Source organism: Hemiscyllium ocellatum, chromosome 17 (assembly GCF_020745735.1).
Source record: "Hemiscyllium ocellatum isolate sHemOce1 chromosome 17, sHemOce1.pat.X.cur, whole genome shotgun sequence".
NCBI classification, from domain to species: Eukaryota; Metazoa; Chordata; class Chondrichthyes; order Orectolobiformes; family Hemiscylliidae; genus Hemiscyllium; species Hemiscyllium ocellatum.
Genome location: NC_083417.1, coordinates 31909436 through 31929225, shown reverse-complemented (window position 1 = coordinate 31929225; position 19790 = coordinate 31909436). Strand labels below are relative to the sequence as shown.

Sequence of the window (19790 nt, the reverse complement as noted above, 5' to 3'; positions counted from 1 at the left end):
CATGGATGAGTTGAACCAGTGGGTCTGTTTGCATGCTGTACCTCTCAATGACTCTATAGTGGAATAAAATGACAGCCCCTCACCAACAATTTTGTACTTTGCTGCTCAGGTTGAATTGAACTAAAATTGCTGAGCATGCAACAGAGTTGATGCGGAAAATGGGCTGGTGTGTTGGATGCCAATGAAAGGCTGCATTTAACTGTGTGTATAGAGATCCCCACAAAAACAAGTAAATGTGGGCCAAAGAGAATACCAGCTGGTTGTTGACGTTCGATCTGAGAAAAATCGGAATGGATTTGTGGAGGCAGGCTCAGCGTAGACCCAAGGCCTCAGTTCTTTACAGAAGTATTGGTAGCACAATAACATTAACTGCTTCATCAACTCCTTTTCTCTGCCTTCTGGTTAGTAATGGGAATTCAAATCCTAATTCATAGCTAGCAGGGGACCTGGAAATCATCATCCTCTTTTGGTCTGACAAATGACAGTTGTGCCCAGTAATGACTATTTCACACAAGAAAAGGCTGAGTTAATATTTTCCCTTGCTGTTCAAAGATGTGACCATGTTCCTTATTATTAATATTTTTAGAAACAACATTGAATTGACTAGAGCTGAATCGAACCAAACATTATACATGCCATGGTGACCAGAGCAGGCCAGAAACAGAAATGTGCAATTAATGCCTACTCAAAGATTAGATTAGATTAGATTAGACTTACAGTGTGGAAACAGGCCCTTCGGCCCAACAAGTCCACACCGACCCGCCGAAGCGCAACCCACCCATACCTAACACTACAGGCAATTTAGCATGACCAATTCACCTAACCTGCACATCTTTGGACTGTGGGAGGAAACCGGAGCACCCGGAGGAAACCCACGCAGACACGGGGAGAACGTGCAAACTCCACACAGTCAGTCGCCTGAGTCGGGAATTGAACCCGGGTCTACAGGCGCTGTGAGGCAGCAGTGCTAACCACTGTGCCACCGTGCCGCCCATAAGCTTCTCCAGATCTACAGTGCTCAGAACAGGACTGTGGTGGAATACCCAGTTGGATCAAACTGACCCACATTCGAGCTTGCCATCATCCAAGTCACAGGAGTTCACTTGATTAGTGCTCCTGCCTCTGGAATTGATAACCATTCCTCATTCACTGGTGTTCTGTCATAATATGATCTACATGATATACTGCAACACTCCCTATGATTATTACAATAGTAGCACTCTCCCTCTGGCGTTTATGTCAGTCAGGACAAAAGCAACAATATTGTGGGATCACCTTCATCCCCAAGTCTCTCATCATCCAAATGTGGACCAACATCACCCCTCCTTTTTACCAGACTACCTATTCAGGAATTTGTTGACCACCATTTGCAAAGGAGTAGAATAATTTGAGAAATCCTACTACTACCTTCTTGGGGGCAACTTGAGATGGGCAGTGACTCTATAGCCTTTCTGATGTCACTCAAATTCTGACAAGTAAGCAGAACCCACAACAAACCCAGTTTGCTGCTGCCAAGTAGTATACAGGTAGAGTGTGAAGTCAGATTTTAACATGGTGCAAACTACTAGTTTTTGAAGCTTCTCTTCCCTTTTCTTATTGAGTTATTCCCAAAGGATGATATAAATCTGTGTGTACAATTTATCAGAAATATCAATTAAATACAGAATAAATATATTGACACTTTTTTTTTCTAAATCCTGATTAATAATTTGTAACTTCATAACAAGGCAAAGATGTAAAAAATCAAGTTCTTCTCACATTTGCAAATACAGGTGAATGAGACTCTGTTGGATATTTTTGTACGACCTCAATTGTCTAGTCAGTGTGCAGTCTATAAATAATGTACATTAAGAAATAAATAGTTTCCTTTTCAAATTGTAGACCACTTTGTACACTTTACATCTTATCTCCTCACATTCTGCTTTCCCAGAAACCAGTTAAATTAGAACTTTAGCAATATTGACAAGATACAGATTCCTATTAGTGAATCAGTTGGCCTGAAACAGGATTAATAATTCTGTTGTGAATGTCCTTACCAGACACCCACAAAAATATGCTTCCAGGAAGACAGTTTGATCCAAATGGGAATTCTAATCCTATTTTGTCCCCCTCATTCTGAGCACTAACACCAGACTTCTCTCCTGGTATCAATCAATACAGTGTTGACTTGAAACTAAATGTTGCAACTTCGACATCTGCAAAGCTCACTGCTTCATTGGGTAATCTAACTGTGTCATTACAGGGCTTTCACCTTCATCTTTGTGTTCCCTTTTCTGCCAAAAGGCACACATGCTGAGCAGGAAAAGAAGTCTCATGGAATGAAAGGAACATTTATGTTTTGGAAGAGCAGCTAAGTATCAAATAGAATGGCAAAAAGAGGATGGAGCTCTCTACTTGGAGTGTATCATTATAACATAGATAACATGAAATATTTTCATTCTCATTTTGTTGCTCACTTATTTGAGTAGATGATTCATTCCATATCTAGGTTCATTGTGTACAAAAACAGAAATGGCTGAAGAAACTCAGCAGGTCTGGCAGTATCAGTGGAGAGAAAGCAGAGTTAAGTGACTTCTTTACAACTGGATTCAAAATGTTAATTCTGGTTCCTCTCCACAGATGCTGTCAGACCTGCTGAGTTTCTCAAGCAGTTTCTGCCTTTGTTTCAGATCTTCAGCATCTGCACTTCTTTGTTTTACATAATTGAGATTGTTGTGGGTTAGCCTGTGCTTGGTTAGCTGTGATGGTACAAGTGCGAAAATAAATGACTGACAAAGTTTATTTTCTAAATTTATGTTACATTTGGAATATAACTGACCTTTCCTGTGCAAAATTTATATTTTTAATGAATCCTTCTCAATGATTTTCTTTAGAACTTAATCTAACTTTGCTAAATTTGAAATCTGAATTTTTACCACTACACATGCATGTCATTTTTGTTAAATCATGTAATTTCATAGAGTTACTGATCCAAATTATAGCCCATGTTTTTGGCATGAGACCTCCATATGCCACCATTGGATAAATTTACATAATGCATGACTGGCTACTCAGCAGGAGCTATGCAGCCTTTTCTGTAAACTTGAGAAAGGTCAGAAGTTCTTTTACGGGTGTAATGGAATAATTAATGCAAATTCAGTAATTATTTTCCTACATACATTCCATTTTCAAATCTTTTCTCAAGTTCAATTCATAAAGTTCTCCAATCATTACATTGGAGTTTTGGGAGCCTGTTTTCCTGAGTTACTTAATTGCACAAATGACCTTTGTTACATAGTACGACAGTTTTCTGATATGACATTGCTGCTAAATGTTCTTTTCATGTTATCTGTAAAATTTTCTAAAAAAGCTTTTCAAAATCCCTTTTCTTTCTAAAGAAACTCAACTGTTTGATGGATGCTTTCCAGAACTACAAAGTGTGATAAATTAAGCTGCTCAGCAAGTTTTAAGTATCCAAGGCTCTATTGCACTGGAAGAAGCCTGATAAATTAGTGATAAGCAGATGATAAAGATGTGGTATGGAACATGTTTGTGTATGATATGTATTTGAGACGGTCTGTTTAATATTACCAGCACTGTGCTCTTGTCATAGTTTTCCTTCAACTTTTTAAAAATATGTAATCCTTTGTAATCCAGGATACCAGATCCATGTCATGAGTCTCGAACAATTTGGCAGAAGAGCTGATGATGTAAAATGTGCTGAAAGTTACAAATTTTGTACAAAAATTAAAAGATATGTTTAAAATTGGTATACCATTATTGATAGTTTCTCACACAATTTCATGAGTAGACTCTTAGAAAGTTATAAGTTGTCATCGTGCATCTTGAAATTGATGTAATTTTGGCCAATTGTTTGTAACTTGCACTCTTTCATCAGTCAGCAAGAGTTTCTTATCACAGTAAGTTATGTCTGTTAGTCTAGAATCATATGCAGTCATGTTAACCAAATGTAAATACATTTCTAAAGAATATGTTACTCTTTATAGTCAATTCATTTTTAATTGATGTCAGCGAAGTGCTCCAATTTTAAGAACTGGATTTTGAAGATTAATTTACAGTCTTATTTAAAAATGCCTTTTAGCCAGATTTCTATGATACATTATATTGCATTTAAGAGCCGGTTTATTTAAAAGACCATTAAGTCAAATAACTTATGAACATGTGATCAAGGATTTCCCTCTGCTCTTAGACAACAAAGTTAATTTGCATACTGCCATAAATTTTACATCTGTAGAACCACAAATAAGATGCACTTCCCTTTCAAGTATTCCACCTGTAACTCTGTATCTGTGGGATAGGTGCTGCCTTTCTATAATATTTCTAGAGGGTAAAGCTGTCATAGTCCTACAAAACCGTAAGGTTGCTCTCATTCGAGAGGAAATTAAATTCACACAAAACTGTTGTCCAGCAACAGAGCTAAACCGTTTCCTATATGCTGCATTGGACAGTTCTTGAATGGGAAGCATTTTCATTTCCTCAATATATTTACACTCTCTTAAGTATATTTTACCCACCTTTAAATGTCACCAGCCTCAGTTGGGTGGAATTTTCATTAGCCAGAGAAAGCAGTTTCAGCAACCGAGGACAAGGAAAATTGCAGAAAATGCCACCTCCTATCTTTCCCAAATTCGGGACTAAAGTCAAACTTCCCCACCCCTTGAAATATTGAAAATGATTGAGAGAAATATTGCATAGGGATAATAGGGTTGCATAACTCAACCCAATTATGGACTAGTCCCACATTGCATCTCTAACCTGGCAGACTGGAGGAATCAACTGCACAGGAAGAAAACTGAGGCCAGATCTGTGTGTAACTCGCTCAGGCAGTGGTACCTGCAGTAAGAAGAATCAGTGAAGCCTTTTTTTTAAAGTTTATTCGTGGGATGTTGGTGTCTATCTGACCAGCATTTATTTCCCGTCCCTGATTGCCCTTGAACTGTGTGGCTCACAGGCTGTTTCTGAGGGCAGTTAAGAGTCAATCTCATTCCTACACGTAGGCTGATCCATAAGAATGGCAGATTTCCTTCCCAAAAGGATATTAGTGAAATAGCTTTAAAAAAAACCCAAAAATTATGAGGCATAACATGTCTGCCCTTTAGGCTAGCTTTTAATTCCAAGTGGGATTCACAACATATCCCTGGGATTTACATGAATCTGGGATTCTGGATTATTAGTCCAGTGATTTGACCACAAGCCCCCTGCCTTCCCTTGTAATTTGAAACCTGTGTTAAACTGAAGTGAATTCTGAGTAAAATCTGGAGCTTAAAACATGAAAGGATTAGCCCCTATCATGCTCTCCTCAGAAAATTCTTCTCCTTTGCACTAGTTTTAAGCCTGACCTCCTAGGCACATCCCTGCCTGCTTATCTCTTCCTTGTCATCCTCCACATCTTCATCCCCATCATCCTTTACCCCCCCACCCCTCACCCCGGCTTGTCTCACTGCGGATCCATACCTGGACCTTAAGATGGAAGTGAGAGAACTGCATTGAGGGAAAAGCTTTTCCCAGTTCTCCTCTCCATTCCTGTGGGTGCCGTAGCCTGAGAAATTGAAAAGCTGTAAAATTTCCTAATGCATTCCATGGTCTGTCTTATCACAAATGGTCATGCTATCCCCGCCATTATCCCTAATTGTTCAAGGGTGCTGGCTGGCTCTAGCAAAGGGTTGTTTCACCATTGAGATGGTAAGGCTTGCTCATTAACTTTCTTTCTGTCTCCATAGTCACTACCAGATCTGCTGAGTATTTCCAGCTTTCTCTGTTCTTGTTTGATATATCTCTTGCCCAGAACTTTAAATATATGTTTAATGTTTTTTATGTTTAATTCCTTTTGAAAGAAGTAATGATGTATCTCTTGGCTGCTGACAGGTATTTTTAATACAGTGTCCATTTCGCTTTTTGAATTTGTTGGGATTGTTGTGCTCATGCACACTAAACAGGAAGCAAGCCAAGTTAGAAGGCCATTTAAGATAGATAAGTGGTGGCGTTACATGTGAAAATTGAATTGCAGTCAAGAATTGGGAAAGTCCCTAACAAAATATTAAATTTTTATTATTTCATGAGGATTTACTATTTGATTTTTGGTATAAATGACAAGGAAATTGGTCAGCATGAACATGAGATAATGCTTTCCAACTAGTTTTGGAGCATCTAAATGGTGCCTGGAAACTGAGCTGCAGGCCAGGTGATTTCTGTCATGAAGAGAATGTGGTGCTTACCTCGCATCCTATATTGCATCCTCCTATACTCTCAGCCTATCCGCCTCTGAAGAAGTTGTGGATGGAATATAATGTGGGAAAGTGTGAGGTTATGCACTTTGGTAGGAAGAATAGAGGCACATATTATTTTCTAAAAGTGGAAAGCCTTCAGAAATCTGAAACACAAAGGTATTTCGGAGTCCACTTAAGGAATCTTGTACAGTTAACTTGCAGATTCAGATGGCAGTTAGAAAGGCAAATGCAATGTTAGCTTTCATTTTGACAGGGCTAGGAACTGAGCAGAGATGTACTGCTGAGGTTGTATAAGGCTCTGGTCAGACCATATTTGGAATATTATGAGTAGTTTTGGGACAAGTATCTGAAGAAGTATGTGCTGGCATTGGAGGGGGTCCAGAGGAGGTTTACAGTGATAATCCTGGAGATGCAGCGCTTCTCATATGAGGAGTGGGGGAGTTTAGAAAAATGAGAGTGGGATCTTATTGAAACTTAAGGAATACTGAGAGGCCTGGATGGAGTGGGTGTGGAGAAGAGGTTTCTGCTTGTAGGAGAGACCAGGGTCCAAGAGTACAGCCTCCAAATGAAGGGAAAGTACTTTAGAAATGAGTTGAGGAGGAATTTCTTCAGCTGGAGGGTGGTGATTCTGTGGGATTCATTGCTATGGAAGGCTATGGAGGCAGAGTCATTGAGTGTATTTAAGACAGAGTTAGATAGGTTCTTGATTGGTAAGGAGATCAAGGATTACAAGGGGAGCAGGAGGCTGGGTTTGAGAAACATAGCAGCCATAGTCAAATTATGGAGTAGACTCAGTGGGTTGAATGGCCTAATTCTGCTCCTATATCTTGTGGTCTTATGTCTGTAGATTCTATTATATGCCAGCATCAGACCGTAAGCAGGGTGTCTGCTGTCTTATATCCCATGGCTACTCGGTTTCTCAAAGAAATTTCATAGCAACTTTACAATAAATGTCTTTGTCAACACTGAGTTTCTTTTTCCCCCATCCTAACTAGCTGTAAACAGGTGAATCCCTATGAATAGCTAAACAAAAAAGTTGTTGCAAGCCAATTACTGACTTTCCTGGCGAAGATTCGGTTTTAAAAATAATAGAAAGTTATTGTGTATCTATTGTAATTTTGTTTTAAAAAAATTATATTTAGTTGACAGACAATATTCTTTATTTTCTTGACAAATTGTTTAAGTTTTCCAATGAATGTTGGATATTGCATGTGGCTTTGAACTCTGGCTACTGCACTGATGAGTTCTCCGAATGACTGTAGCTCTTGGTTTGAGGCTGAATAATTAGATTTCATATCAACAGCTCAGCAACAGCTCAGGGATCATCCCAGATTAAAATTTTCACCATCATTAACATTCATAGGAAAAGGATGTGAAAGATTTCAGGATTGCAGATGTCAGCATCATTGTCAAGCTTTGAGTAATTTCAGAGCAGATGCAAGAGCAAGACTAGGGACTAGAAAATAACTATTTTTTACCAAGTATAGAGTCAAATTCCTTTCAATGTACTTTCACTAGGAGGAGCATTTATTGACATATTTGTGTTTCCCGGGTAATCATATTCTGCTTATCTGCACAAATCAGTCATCATACCTTAGGGTCATAGAATTATTTTGGTGATTCATTGGATGTGTGCATTGCAGGTATCTGCTGCCCACCTAATTGCCCTTGAGAAGGTATTGGTCTACTGCTGCGCTCATTTCACCGAATCTCAGAGTTGTCATGGTACTGATGTGGCTATTTGGCCCATTATGGCTGCACTGGCTTTCGGAGGAAACACCCTGACTTAATACCATTCCCCCTCTGTTGCCATACTCCTCATAATCCTGCACATTCTTTCTGTTCAAATAATCATCCACATCCTCTTGCATGCTTTAATTGAAATTGCCTCTACCACATCCAGGCAGTGCATTCCACACCCGAGCCACTTGCTGTATCCAAAAATTGTGTTTCACATCATATTTGCTGCCTTTGCAAATTACCTTAACTCTGGACCCTTTTGTTTTTGATCCATTTATAAGTTTTTCCTGGTATTCTCTGTTCAGATTTCTCCTGGTTCAATCTCATCTCCGCCACAGCCAATCCCAGTGTCCCAAGAATCTAAAATTTTCCTTTTTGCACCATCTTTACAGCTTATCCTCTAATTTTTTGCTTACTGGCTTGTGGTATTAGGAGTAATCATGAGATTATTACCTTGGGTGATCCTATTTGCTAATTTTCTGTCTAGCTCCCTAAGTTCTGATACAGGACCACATCCCATTTCCTAACAATATCGTGGGTACCAATGTCAATCAGGACCTCCGGCTTGATCACCTTCCCCCAGAAGACTGATCTGGAGCCACTCAGTAATATCCTTCACCCTGCCATACCAAGGTGGCACCATATCACTCTGGAGTCATGTCTGTGGACACAAAAATGCCTGTCTGTCTCCTAGTTAATGAATTTCCCCCTTCCACTTTTCTTTCCTCCTATACAATTAGCCTGTCAGTTGTGCCTTGGGCCTGGTGCTGCTGCACTCCTCTGATGAACCATCTCTCTCCCCAGGATCTGGAGTGAAGAACCTATTCTCAAGCAGGATCTCTTGATACTCCTGCACTATCTGCTTGGTTTTCTTGGACTGTCCCATGGTCACCTATTTCCTATCTGAGTGCGTATCCCTAATCTGCAGTGTGGCAACCTCTCTGAATGATTTCAGCCTCAGGAGTTGCACCATAATGACTTCAACAGTGAGTTAAATTCTAAAATTTGGACTCTACAGTCTTGAAGTGTCCACAAGTCCTCACATGCCACAGGATGGGCATTTTACATGGAATAACTGCCTGTCATAAACTAAGTTTTCTTTTCTTTAATGCTCTTGTAGTTCTCCTGGAATGTCACTCTTTGATTTTTATTTTCAAACTATGTACAACATTATAACTCCAGGTATCCTGGAGGCTGATGTGGATAAACAAAGGAAAAGTCTTCCCTCTCCCCTCCTCACTGAACTCGCAATGACTCCACTCTCTTCCACTGCATTATATCTCTGTTGATGTACATAAATCTTTCAACATCATGTTTGTGTTTCACAATTTGGACCAAATATATATTTTCAAGCCAGACAGTTGATGAGATGGAGGGGAGGTGAATCACTTGCTGCAAAATGCCTAGCATCTAACCTGATGTTATAGCCTCAGGAATTAGCAGTTGGTCAAATTTCTCATCAGTGGTGATACCCAGGATGTTGGTGATGGGGCATTCAGTGATAGTAATATTTCTGAATGTCATGGGGAGCTAATTAGACACTAGCTAATTTAGTCTCTTGTGCTAGTTTTCTGAGTGAACTATTCACCTTGTACATTTCCCTGCACTTATCAAATTAAAACTTGTCAAAAAGTGATTTACATTTATGTAGTATTGATGTACACAGCGTGTTTTAATGAAACAGTGTGTTTGTTTCCCTTGAACATGTAGCTTCCATACACAGCATCAAAGCAGATCTAACTTGACACCTAGGACTGCATTTCCTTTTATAATTATTGTGATAGTGTTAAACTATCAAACTTTTTCCTGTCGCTTGAAATAGTTGAGGAATGTAATACTACATGTTACCATTAGAATGCAATGGCAGTTTTTAAACATCAATGATTCTGTTCTCTTTGCTGTGCAATTGTCATCCAATAAATTAGAGATTGCATATTTAGCTGTGCCTGTGAAAAGGGCTAATAGATTCCACAAAAAAAATGTCTAAAGTGCCATCAGATATGGGTTCACAATATTTTCATTAAAGTGCTGTTTATCGTTGTATTTTGAGCTGCTGCCACTAAATGCTGTTGTAGGACTACTTTGGAGTGCTCCACTAAATATGCAGTGTAATATCCTTTATCATTGCTGCAACTGCCTTTTTTATGAATTGTACTATTTGTATCCCTGTTTATGTTTCAACATTTACTGCACAATTTACCAAGAAACTCAACCCCCCTTCTCAGCTTTGAGCTATACTTGCATTAGTGCATAGCCTCAGTTTTTCACCGCACAATGGATTTTGCTGGTACCTACCCTGGTGTAAGGGACCAAGCTGACCCTATATGATTTGTCCATGGGTGGATCACCCTTATATATTGGCATATAAGTTGACCCCTGTTTTTAGAGCAAGGTTGGCTTGTATGCCGATATCTATAGTAATTAAACCTAACATTCCAGTCCAGTGACCTAAACTTAAAAAGCTTCCTTTGTTTTTTGCTTGAAATCGAGATCGATTTATTCTTTTCACTCTGGCTGAAAACCATATTTCTGAATAATTGAATATTGTAACAGCTACGTATTTGGATAGGAGAAAAGTAAATTTCAGGATAAATCTGTCAATGGTGCCATCTTGTGGCTGCAAGTTTTATTCTGTACATTGAAAGGTAATTATTTTTTCATTTATTGTGAATGACTTTGTAGTTAAAAAAACCATCTGTACTGCAAATGACTTTTATCAATGGGTGAAAATCTTGCAAACTTTGTCACATACTCCTTTTTTTGAACTGGACGTTTTAACTGAAAGCGGCTTTAATCATTCCTTAGCATAAAAGTTGTAGTTCATGTGGGTCCATCTTTTAATACTAATGGCAGATAAACTGATTTTTTTTTTAAAGATATGGAAAGCGTTATGAAAGAAATTGTACGTCAATGTGATTCAATGGCAGTACATCCTAATATAGTGGCATAATTGTTGGAATTTGTGCTTTCTGGCCAATTCTCACCACTTGTTCATTTTTGAGGATGCACCATATGCATGACATTCATGCAAAATGATCTCCACTTCATTCTGATGCTAAATAGTACTTAGACTCCTTTTGAGTTTCATTGACTCACCTTTACTATTTTTGAGTACACCACAACCATCTGATGAAGGAGCAGTGCTCCAAAAGCTAGTGCTTCCAATTAAACCTGTTGGACTATAAACTGGTGTTGTGTGATTTTTAACTTTATCTCATTTAGGAATCACTGAATGCTAATAATTTAATTCCTGGATTTGATTGCATGGGCCCTAACTCTCTGGAATTGCATTCCATACTTCAGTGTCATTCTGCCTCAACTCCTTTGAGCTACCCTTTAAAACTCATCCTTTTAACTAAAAGTTTGGATTTTTATCCTTTTGAGTTTACAGCAAAATAGAGAGAGACAACCTCCTTCAATCTACCTATCCCATGTTGGATAATCTAAGATTTCTTGCAGTTATTCTTGGAAAGACTAAAGTCATTGCTTTTAGTCACTGCTCCAAGCTATGTTTCTTAGCTGTAGACTCCACCCTCTCAATGGCTACAGCTTGAGACTAAACTAGTCTTTTCCCAACCTTGGTGTCATCTACAACCCAGCTGAGTTCCTAAGCACACATTCGTACAATTGCTAGGGCTACTTTGTTTCATCACTGTAACATCTACAAACAAGTCCCATCCCAGTGAATCTTTTTGTCTTAGTTACTTGTATATTTGATTATTCCAAAACACACTGACTCATCTACTTTCCATAAACTTGAGGTCCTGCAAAACTGTGTCTTGGCTCATGGGAAGTCCCAGCTGAAAATGTGTTGCTGGTTAAAGCGCAACAGGTCAGACAGCATCCAAGGAACAGGAAATTCGACGTTTCGGGCACAAGCCCTTCATCAGGAATGGGCTTGTGCCCGAAACATCGAATTTCCTGTTCCTTGGATGCTGCCTGACCTGCTGCGCTTTAACCAGCAACACATTTTCAGCTCTGATCTCCAGCATCTGCAGACCTCGCTTTTTACTCATGGGAAGTCCCATTCACCAGAGACCCTGGTTCTCATGGTTCTGCATTACCTCCCAGTCAAACAACATCTTGTTTTTAATATTCTTGTTTTTGTTTTCAGATACTTCCACTGTCTCACCTTTGCTATCTTTGTAATCCTCTCCAACGCCACACTGCCAGATATCTCTGCTTATCTCTTTCTGATCTCTTAAGAATTACTGAATGTTAATAACTCTATTGCTGAATTTTATTGCGTAGGCCCTAATCTCTGGAATTACCATTCTGGAAAGCACCATTCTGCTTCATTTATGTCCTCTAGGCTACTCCTTAAAACTTACCTCTTTGATTATAATTTTGGTTATCTGCCCTCGTCTTTCTATCTGTAGCTCGGTGTTAAAGTTTGTTTCATAGTGTGCCTATGGGATATTTCATTACATTAAAGGCGATGTGTAAATATAAGTTGTTGGTGTTGGCATTTGATTCTGGAATTTAGCCTGCATTTACACAACATTATAATTGATCCAAAATAAAATTGCATCACATGGCTATTAAAGTTATGTAAATGTACTGAGCTGGCTCATGATCATAGACCATTGTATGAATGAAATTGGCAACCAGTTTTGTATTTTGTGCTATATGTCAAATTTAGTTCAAAAGGAATTCTCAAAATAGAGAAGCAGCTTCCTAAACTTGTTATTTTCTCTCCTCACAGTACCTTAATACAGTTCTGCAGCTGAAGGACGAATGGTGTTGGTTAAAACGACTGAAAGTAACCGTGAATGAAGGATCTGCTAATTGCACAATCTACTGCAAAGGTACATACATGTTCTTTCCATCAACTCTAAATAGTTAAATGGGTTAGCACGTTAAACTTTGTTAAAATTACTCCTTTTCTGATGGCCTAAAAATAATTGGAAGGAAATGTGAAGCTCTATTGGAAACTGAAACCCTGCAAGCAGCTGTAAATGTTCTTCATGATTCATTGGGTGGTATACTTCCACAGTGGTTAACATTCCTGTTTCATAGTGACAGGGCCCTGGGTTTGATTCCATCCTTGGGCAACTGTCTGTTTGGACATGAGTTTGTACATTCTCCCTGTGTCTATATTGGTTTCTGCTGGGTGCACCAGTTTCCTCCCGAGGTCTGAAGATGTGCAGGTTAGCTGGATTTGCCATGGATGTGCAGGCTAGGAGGCTAAATGCAGAGTTATGTGGACATAACTCAGCCATGGGTCTGGATGGGATGCTCTTCAGAGAGTCAGTGCTGATTTGATAGGCCGAATAGTGAAGTTTGTTTTCTGCATGACTGTATTGGGAGTACTGATTAGTGTGTTTCAGAAGCTAACTTGATGAATCAGAAGGAATATTTTCTAACTGGAAATCTGTCCACTCACCATCATTAACTTTATGCATTAGATTTTACTCAACATAAGCGAGGTAAATGTCACTTGCTGTTATTTATGCAGAAACATTTTGACCACTTTGGATGAATCACTGATGGACAAACACAGATATTCAAATGTTGCTGAACCACTTTAATTTTAGCTTTGCAGAAATATCATCTTGCTGTCTAAAATGATTAAAAGTAGAGAATCCTGGAAATACTTAAGTCTGACCTATCTAGAAAGAGAAATATTCAAGTAATAACCTTTTAATTGCAACTAGCATACTATAAAATTGACATAAAACTGGCAGCCAATAGTTTAAAAAAAATTTAAAATGTCAACTCTATATCTGTTATTTAGATCAATTTTTTTTCATTGATTGGCTGCTAGTGAAAGGTCGCACCTAAATGCTCCCTCTCCTCAGGTGCTGCTGGACTTGCTAAGTACTTCCTGAATTTGCTGTATTCAATTCAGACTTTCGGCATCTGAAAAGTTTTGTCATCAGTTCTGAAGAACAGTTATACAATTCAAAACTTTCCACAGATGCTGCCAGACCTGCTGAGGTTTTCCACCAATTTCTGGTTTTTGTCTGATTTTCTGTCTCTGGTGTTCTTTCGGGTTTTTGTTTAATTTTGTCCTTGTATTGAAATGCCTTGGATGATGTGAATTTGCTTTATTTGGGTGATAGATATTACCTAAACTCTCCAAAGAAAGTTGGTTCACATCATTTTGAGTTGAATAAAGTGTTAATTACTGAAAATACAACCCTTAGGCATGGAAAATTAATTATTCCAAGTACAAGGTTTTATTTATTCAGGTTTTATTTGCTCGAGATTTTCTTTATTTACGTTTTCCTTCTTCACTCCCTCTCATTCAGTGTTCATTATTTCTCCCTATGTTTCTTTTCTTTCTATACTTGTTTCGGCCTGATAATTTGGTCAGCAGTGAATGAATTCCATATGTCATTCATTATACTTTCACCTGCCTGTGCAATTTCTACGGGATTTCAAAGTGAATCTTGCTGTACTTGGAAAGCCACCACACACACACTGGCTTCTATCTACAGGGCTCTGAGATGGGATAAGTAACAACCAATCAGCTTGAAGAAATGGTTAATGAGCAGCACAGACTCTGACCTGGGAAGTCCACAGATAGAAAAGAGGCAAAGATAAACTAAAATATTTTAGTTCTCCAACAATAAAAGGAATGGGGATACCACATATGAAAATATAAATTTTCAGTGCCAACTGACTTGCTTAACAACAATTAAGGCTTATCACACCAATGAAAATGTACTTATACTAAAATGGACTAGTCATAACTTTTTTCTGGCAAATTTAGTGATCATCTATCACTTAAGTAATGCAATACAACACTGTACCTGTGTATATCAAATATGTGTTTTTCAGTGAGATACCATTCTCATGCATTTCTGATTGCCATGTATCTATAATACATGTGTGGATCTGAAATTTGCTGCCCATTTTAGTAATGGTGTGCACTGAACGACAATGATCCGTTTTTAGCATCCATTTGTAGCATATAAGCCAGTGATCTGGGGTATTGTACTATTCTGGTGCAGTGTGTTCCACCTCTACTTATATTTGGTTCTGCATGGGAGCAAGGGTGGGCTTGTTGCAAGTTCCTTAATGGGTCACTCAAATCAGTTCAAAGGTCAGTCGGAGAGATATTGACCTTTGAGAAATAGACTCCATACTGCCCAAATGCTGCTGTTAGATTTGAGGATTTGGGGACTTGTTGAGATCTTGGGAACCATCTGATTATTTTATGCAGTTGGAACCCATGAACAATCCTGGATACCCGAGGGGTAATAGATATAGGACAGATTAGATTAGATTAGACTTACAGTGTGGAAACAGGCCCTTCGGCCCAACAAGTCCACACCGACCCGCCGAAGCGCAACCCACCCAGACCCCTACATTTACCCCTTACCTAACACTATGGGCAATTTAGCTTGGCCAATTCACCTGACCCGCACATCTTTGTGACTGTGGGAGGAAACCGGAGCACCCGGAGGAAACCCACGCAGACACGGGGAGAACGTGCAAACTCCACACAGTCAGTCGCCTGAGTCGGGAATTGAACCCGGGTCTACAGGCGCTGTGAGGCAGCAGTGCTAACCACTGTGCCACCGTGCCGCTTTCAAAAGGGGTAGTTTCTTTACTCAGAGTAGTAGGGGCGTGGAATGCCCGGCCTGCAACTATAGTATACTCGCCAACTTTAAGGGCACTTAAATGGTCATTGGATAAACATATGGATGAAAATGGAATAGTGTAGGATAGATAGGCTTCAGATTGGTTCCACAGGTCACCACAATATCAATGGCCGAAGGGCCTGTACTGAGCTGTAATGTTAGATGTTCTATATGTTTATGTTCGGGCTCGAGGAAGGCAGCAATATTCAACTGGTTCTGCGCAGAAGAGTTAAATTCAGGGAAACCCAGAGATACTGCCAACTTATGTGAAGTTAGCTGTCTGTGAAAGAGCCTGAATTGTGAATTAATCAGGTCCTGGATTTCAGCCTGAAGAATCCAAGGCACTGCACTTCTAGGAAAAGAGATTGACCACTGGGAGATGACCAGCCATTGAGGCATTTCAGTTCTGAGCAACATCTGAGGGAATTTAAGGCATTATCTTCAAAAGTGAAGATTTAATATCCCTTGTGAGAAGACAAAGTTTTAGTAAGTGTTATTACCCCTAATATCAATAACATCTGAGTGGATTAATGGGAAATTCATGTGATCTGACTTGATAACATTTATTATTTGTTGTACTCTCTGGGATATCCAACCACATTTTGTCCATTAACTCATTCATTGCATGCTAATTTTACATTTTAGAGTATATACTTTGTTGTTTTATTTGTCTAATTTTGTAAAGTTTATTTTGTTCATTGAAAGCTATGGAATCTTGTGACTTTATTCTCTTAGAAAGTGCTGAGGATTTCAAATTTAAATGAAGTTATTAGTCCCTAAGCAGATCATAAGATGAATTTGATGCTTTTTTCTGGGATCATAACAGTTGTTAACCTCAGTTGTTCTCTGTTAAAATTTGGTTGATTGAATTGATCGACTCGCATTTGCACTTCCTTCTCAATTCTTATGCTACTTAATCTGGTAAAGGAAGGAGATGCAGAGTTGTTTGCCCTCCTCATCTTGGTTCTCGAGGCATGTTTCCCGTCAAGCTTATTAGCTCGCATTTTCAGCAAATTACTGTGTCAGAAAATATTCAAACTTTAACCCACAAGCTCAAATGTAACTTATAGCATACACTATTTGATTTCCTACTGCAACAAATAAAGCCTATAACTTTTAAAATCGCTCAAGTTCTAATCAAATCAGAAGCTCCTGGCAATTTTTGAGATACTATATTTCTTTCTAGCATAATCAATGTTTTATGTATCAACACAAGCATAAATACTATCTGGAATGAAAAGCTTTATAATTATCAAGAAGGGTTTTACCTGTTTTAGTATTTTTCCAGTTTGTAGAAAAGAAACGTTATCCATACTTAATGGGGTTTGTGTATCTTTGGATGCTTAGTGTGAATTAATTTTAATATTTGTACTTTCAGCTGACCATCTACTACAAAAGCATTGTCCTGTTTTTCTCATGTGGTGCTAAGTAGCTCCCATCATAATGCAGTGGTTTATATCTTGGGCAATTATCCAGTCCAAATCAATATTATTGTGAAATGAAAGTTTTATTTTGACCATTTTAATGTGATCTTAGTTGAGAAACTATCAATCTGGGACCTTTCATTCTAAGTTGCAAAAGACTTACCATTACTTCCCTGACTGCTGAATAGATGACCTCTCTGCAGATTTATGCAGTTGTTATTTGAAATTATATTGTCATTTCAAATTTATACATCATGTGTAAATTCCCTTTACTGACATTCAGATTCCCTTTGACAGTCAGAATGAAAGAAATGGATTACCACTGCAATCTAATGTCAAACTAATTCAACTGGGAATGACAAAAAAAAAGTGTGGACTGCAAAAGATGAACTTTGTAGGCCTCTTTGTTTATTAAAAGATGTTTTAGCTTGTAACGATAGAATCCAGTCGTAGTCTATAATGACCACGCAATTACAGCAGAAGCATAATTGATGCTGTTTTACTAATTAGCTTTTCTTGAATGTACATCATGACGAAATGCACATCCAAAAGCACAACCAAGGGGTTGCCCTTGGTTCACAATTAAATAGAACATAACCTTACCTCTTGTTCTTTGAAGATTTGCGCACTTTGAAATTAGTGTGTGGTACTTTGTTAAATGAGTAAATGTACCAGTTAGCACAAGATTTCTAGCGGGTGAGTGCTTCATTCCATGTAGTGGAATGGGTTGCCTTTTTTTCTATAGTAAACCAGATTAACAAGCTGAAACAAACTGTTCACGTTTTTCTCCCTTTTTGTTCTGAAACTGTGAAAGAAAATGCTGTCAGGCCCAGAAATCCTGGCAAGGCCTTACTAACCACCTTTCCTATTCAGGAGTAATCTCACTTCTGAGAAGTCAAAAACTTTTCAAGATACATGCTACCTCCATGTCATCTTAACACAGTCAAATAGGTTCAAGAGATTATGGTTATCTGTAATGTATCAATAAACATGCTCCACTTCCAATCTTCCACCAGCCTCTGACAGCACAGCCACCCCAAACATCAATTACTCTGAAACTGTTTTGGAATGCAGGGTGTGATTTTCATAGACGCGGTAAGAAGAATGACAAGCATTAGAACTTTGTAAGTGATGAATGTAGAAGGCTACAGAGATAGGGCTGGAGAATGGGGCAAGCTGAATAGTTCTTTGTGGAGTTGGTACAGACACGATGGGTCACATTACTTCCTTCTGTACTGTCTGATTCTCTGATTCTAACTTAATCAGGCAGAAGTCCAAAAATCAGATTCTCACTGTGGAGGTAAAACTAAGTCCTCCCTTCTCGAAAGACAAGTTGCCCTTCTCGCTATCATGATTCAAGCTTGTGTTTACATCTTATTATTTTTAAAGCTTGATGAATTAACTTTGCCTTCCCAATTGAGATGCATAGAATATTGACTCGGCGATAGTCATCAGCCTGCAGAGGGAGAAGGAGTAGGACAGCAGCCAAACCACATCAAAGCAGAGCCCCTGGACCAAACAGGATCCACAGGATTTGATACAGTGATTGCTAGGCACATGAAAGCTAATGTAGACAATTCCTTGGGATGTCCCAAGCTATCATCCCTTGCCTGTGTCAGTTGGGAATCCTATTCCAATAGCCTAGGAGAAAGTGAGGACTGCAGATGCTGGAGATCAGAGTCAATAAGTGTGATGCTGGAAAAGTGCAACCTGTCGGGCAGCTGCCAAGGAGCAGGAGGGTCAGTGTTTCGAGCGTAAGCTCTTCATCTGGAATGAAGACCTGATGAAGAGTTTACGCTTGAAATGTCAACTCTTCTGTTCCTCGAATGCTGCCTGACAGCTGAGCTTTTCCACACTTCTTGACTCTATCCTAATAGCCTTCAAGGTAACAGTTGCCCTGAATTTCTATGCCAGTGGATCATTCAGGGAGCTTTAGGGACTCTGTCATTTCATCTAAACGAGCTCACTGATGTTTAATCAATTCACTAGTGCATTCAGGATGTCAGTGTTTCTCTCTTCACAACAATCACCAATTTATCTCTTTACCTCTTGACACAGGGAGTCAGGCAGCTGAGACTAGGGTGCCGTCACTCATTTTCCACAGGTTCAAGATGTAACCAATTGTGCCCACATAATGAGCAGAGTGACCTATCATGAGCTATCCGAAAAGGGTTCCATCGCTTCATATTCAAATCATTTGACCACAACAGCCAGATGATGTAAGTCTGCATTAAAAATCCAGGGAGCTACCCTAGCTCATACATTCTGGACCAATCTCACATGTGCCAATTTTCTTTCTAAAACCCATTGGCCCATGTAAGATGGTTTGGTTGACAAGGAATGCCCTCTCAACCCAGGCTGAAACCACCTTTCCAAAATCACAGACTGACGCTGAGGAGAGGTACAACATTGTGTATGCTTTCTTAAGGTCCATTGTAGAGCAGATTTTAGGTATCCTAGAAACGAGATTCTAATGCCTAGACTGGTCAGATGGTGCAGTGTCAGACAAATTGTCCTGCGTCATGTTGGTGTGCTGTGCCTTGCAAGGTGGGGGCATATGTTGACAAAGGAGAAGCAGAAGTAAGGAGAAACCTCTGAGGAGAAAATCTGCTGGGGATTCTCAGGCCAGGATAAAGGGAGGTAAAGAAAACAAGACAATGTTCCAACAAGCTAGAGACAACCTAACAGATACTGGCTTTCAGGGTGATGGAGTGGCCAGAAACATTTTCTGTACATGTTGCACTCTTATTTACACAGTCAGATGTCAGATTTTTGTGTGCTGTTTTCAACATTCATTGATTAAGCTA

The 19790-nt window shown here is 39.1% G+C and overlaps 1 protein-coding gene across 3 annotated transcripts in view; it reads left to right on the top strand.

Moving 5' to 3' along the window:
- Positions 1–19790, top strand: part of zfpm1 (zinc finger protein, FOG family member 1) — a 269811-nt gene that overhangs the window by 218211 nt on the left and 31810 nt on the right. For all 3 annotated transcript variants that reach the window (XM_060838057.1, XM_060838058.1, XM_060838056.1), the window contains exon 5: positions 12673–12775. In XM_060838057.1, the coding sequence (XP_060694040.1) occupies positions 12673–12775 (103 nt within the window). The remainder of the gene's footprint in view (positions 1–12672; positions 12776–19790) is intronic.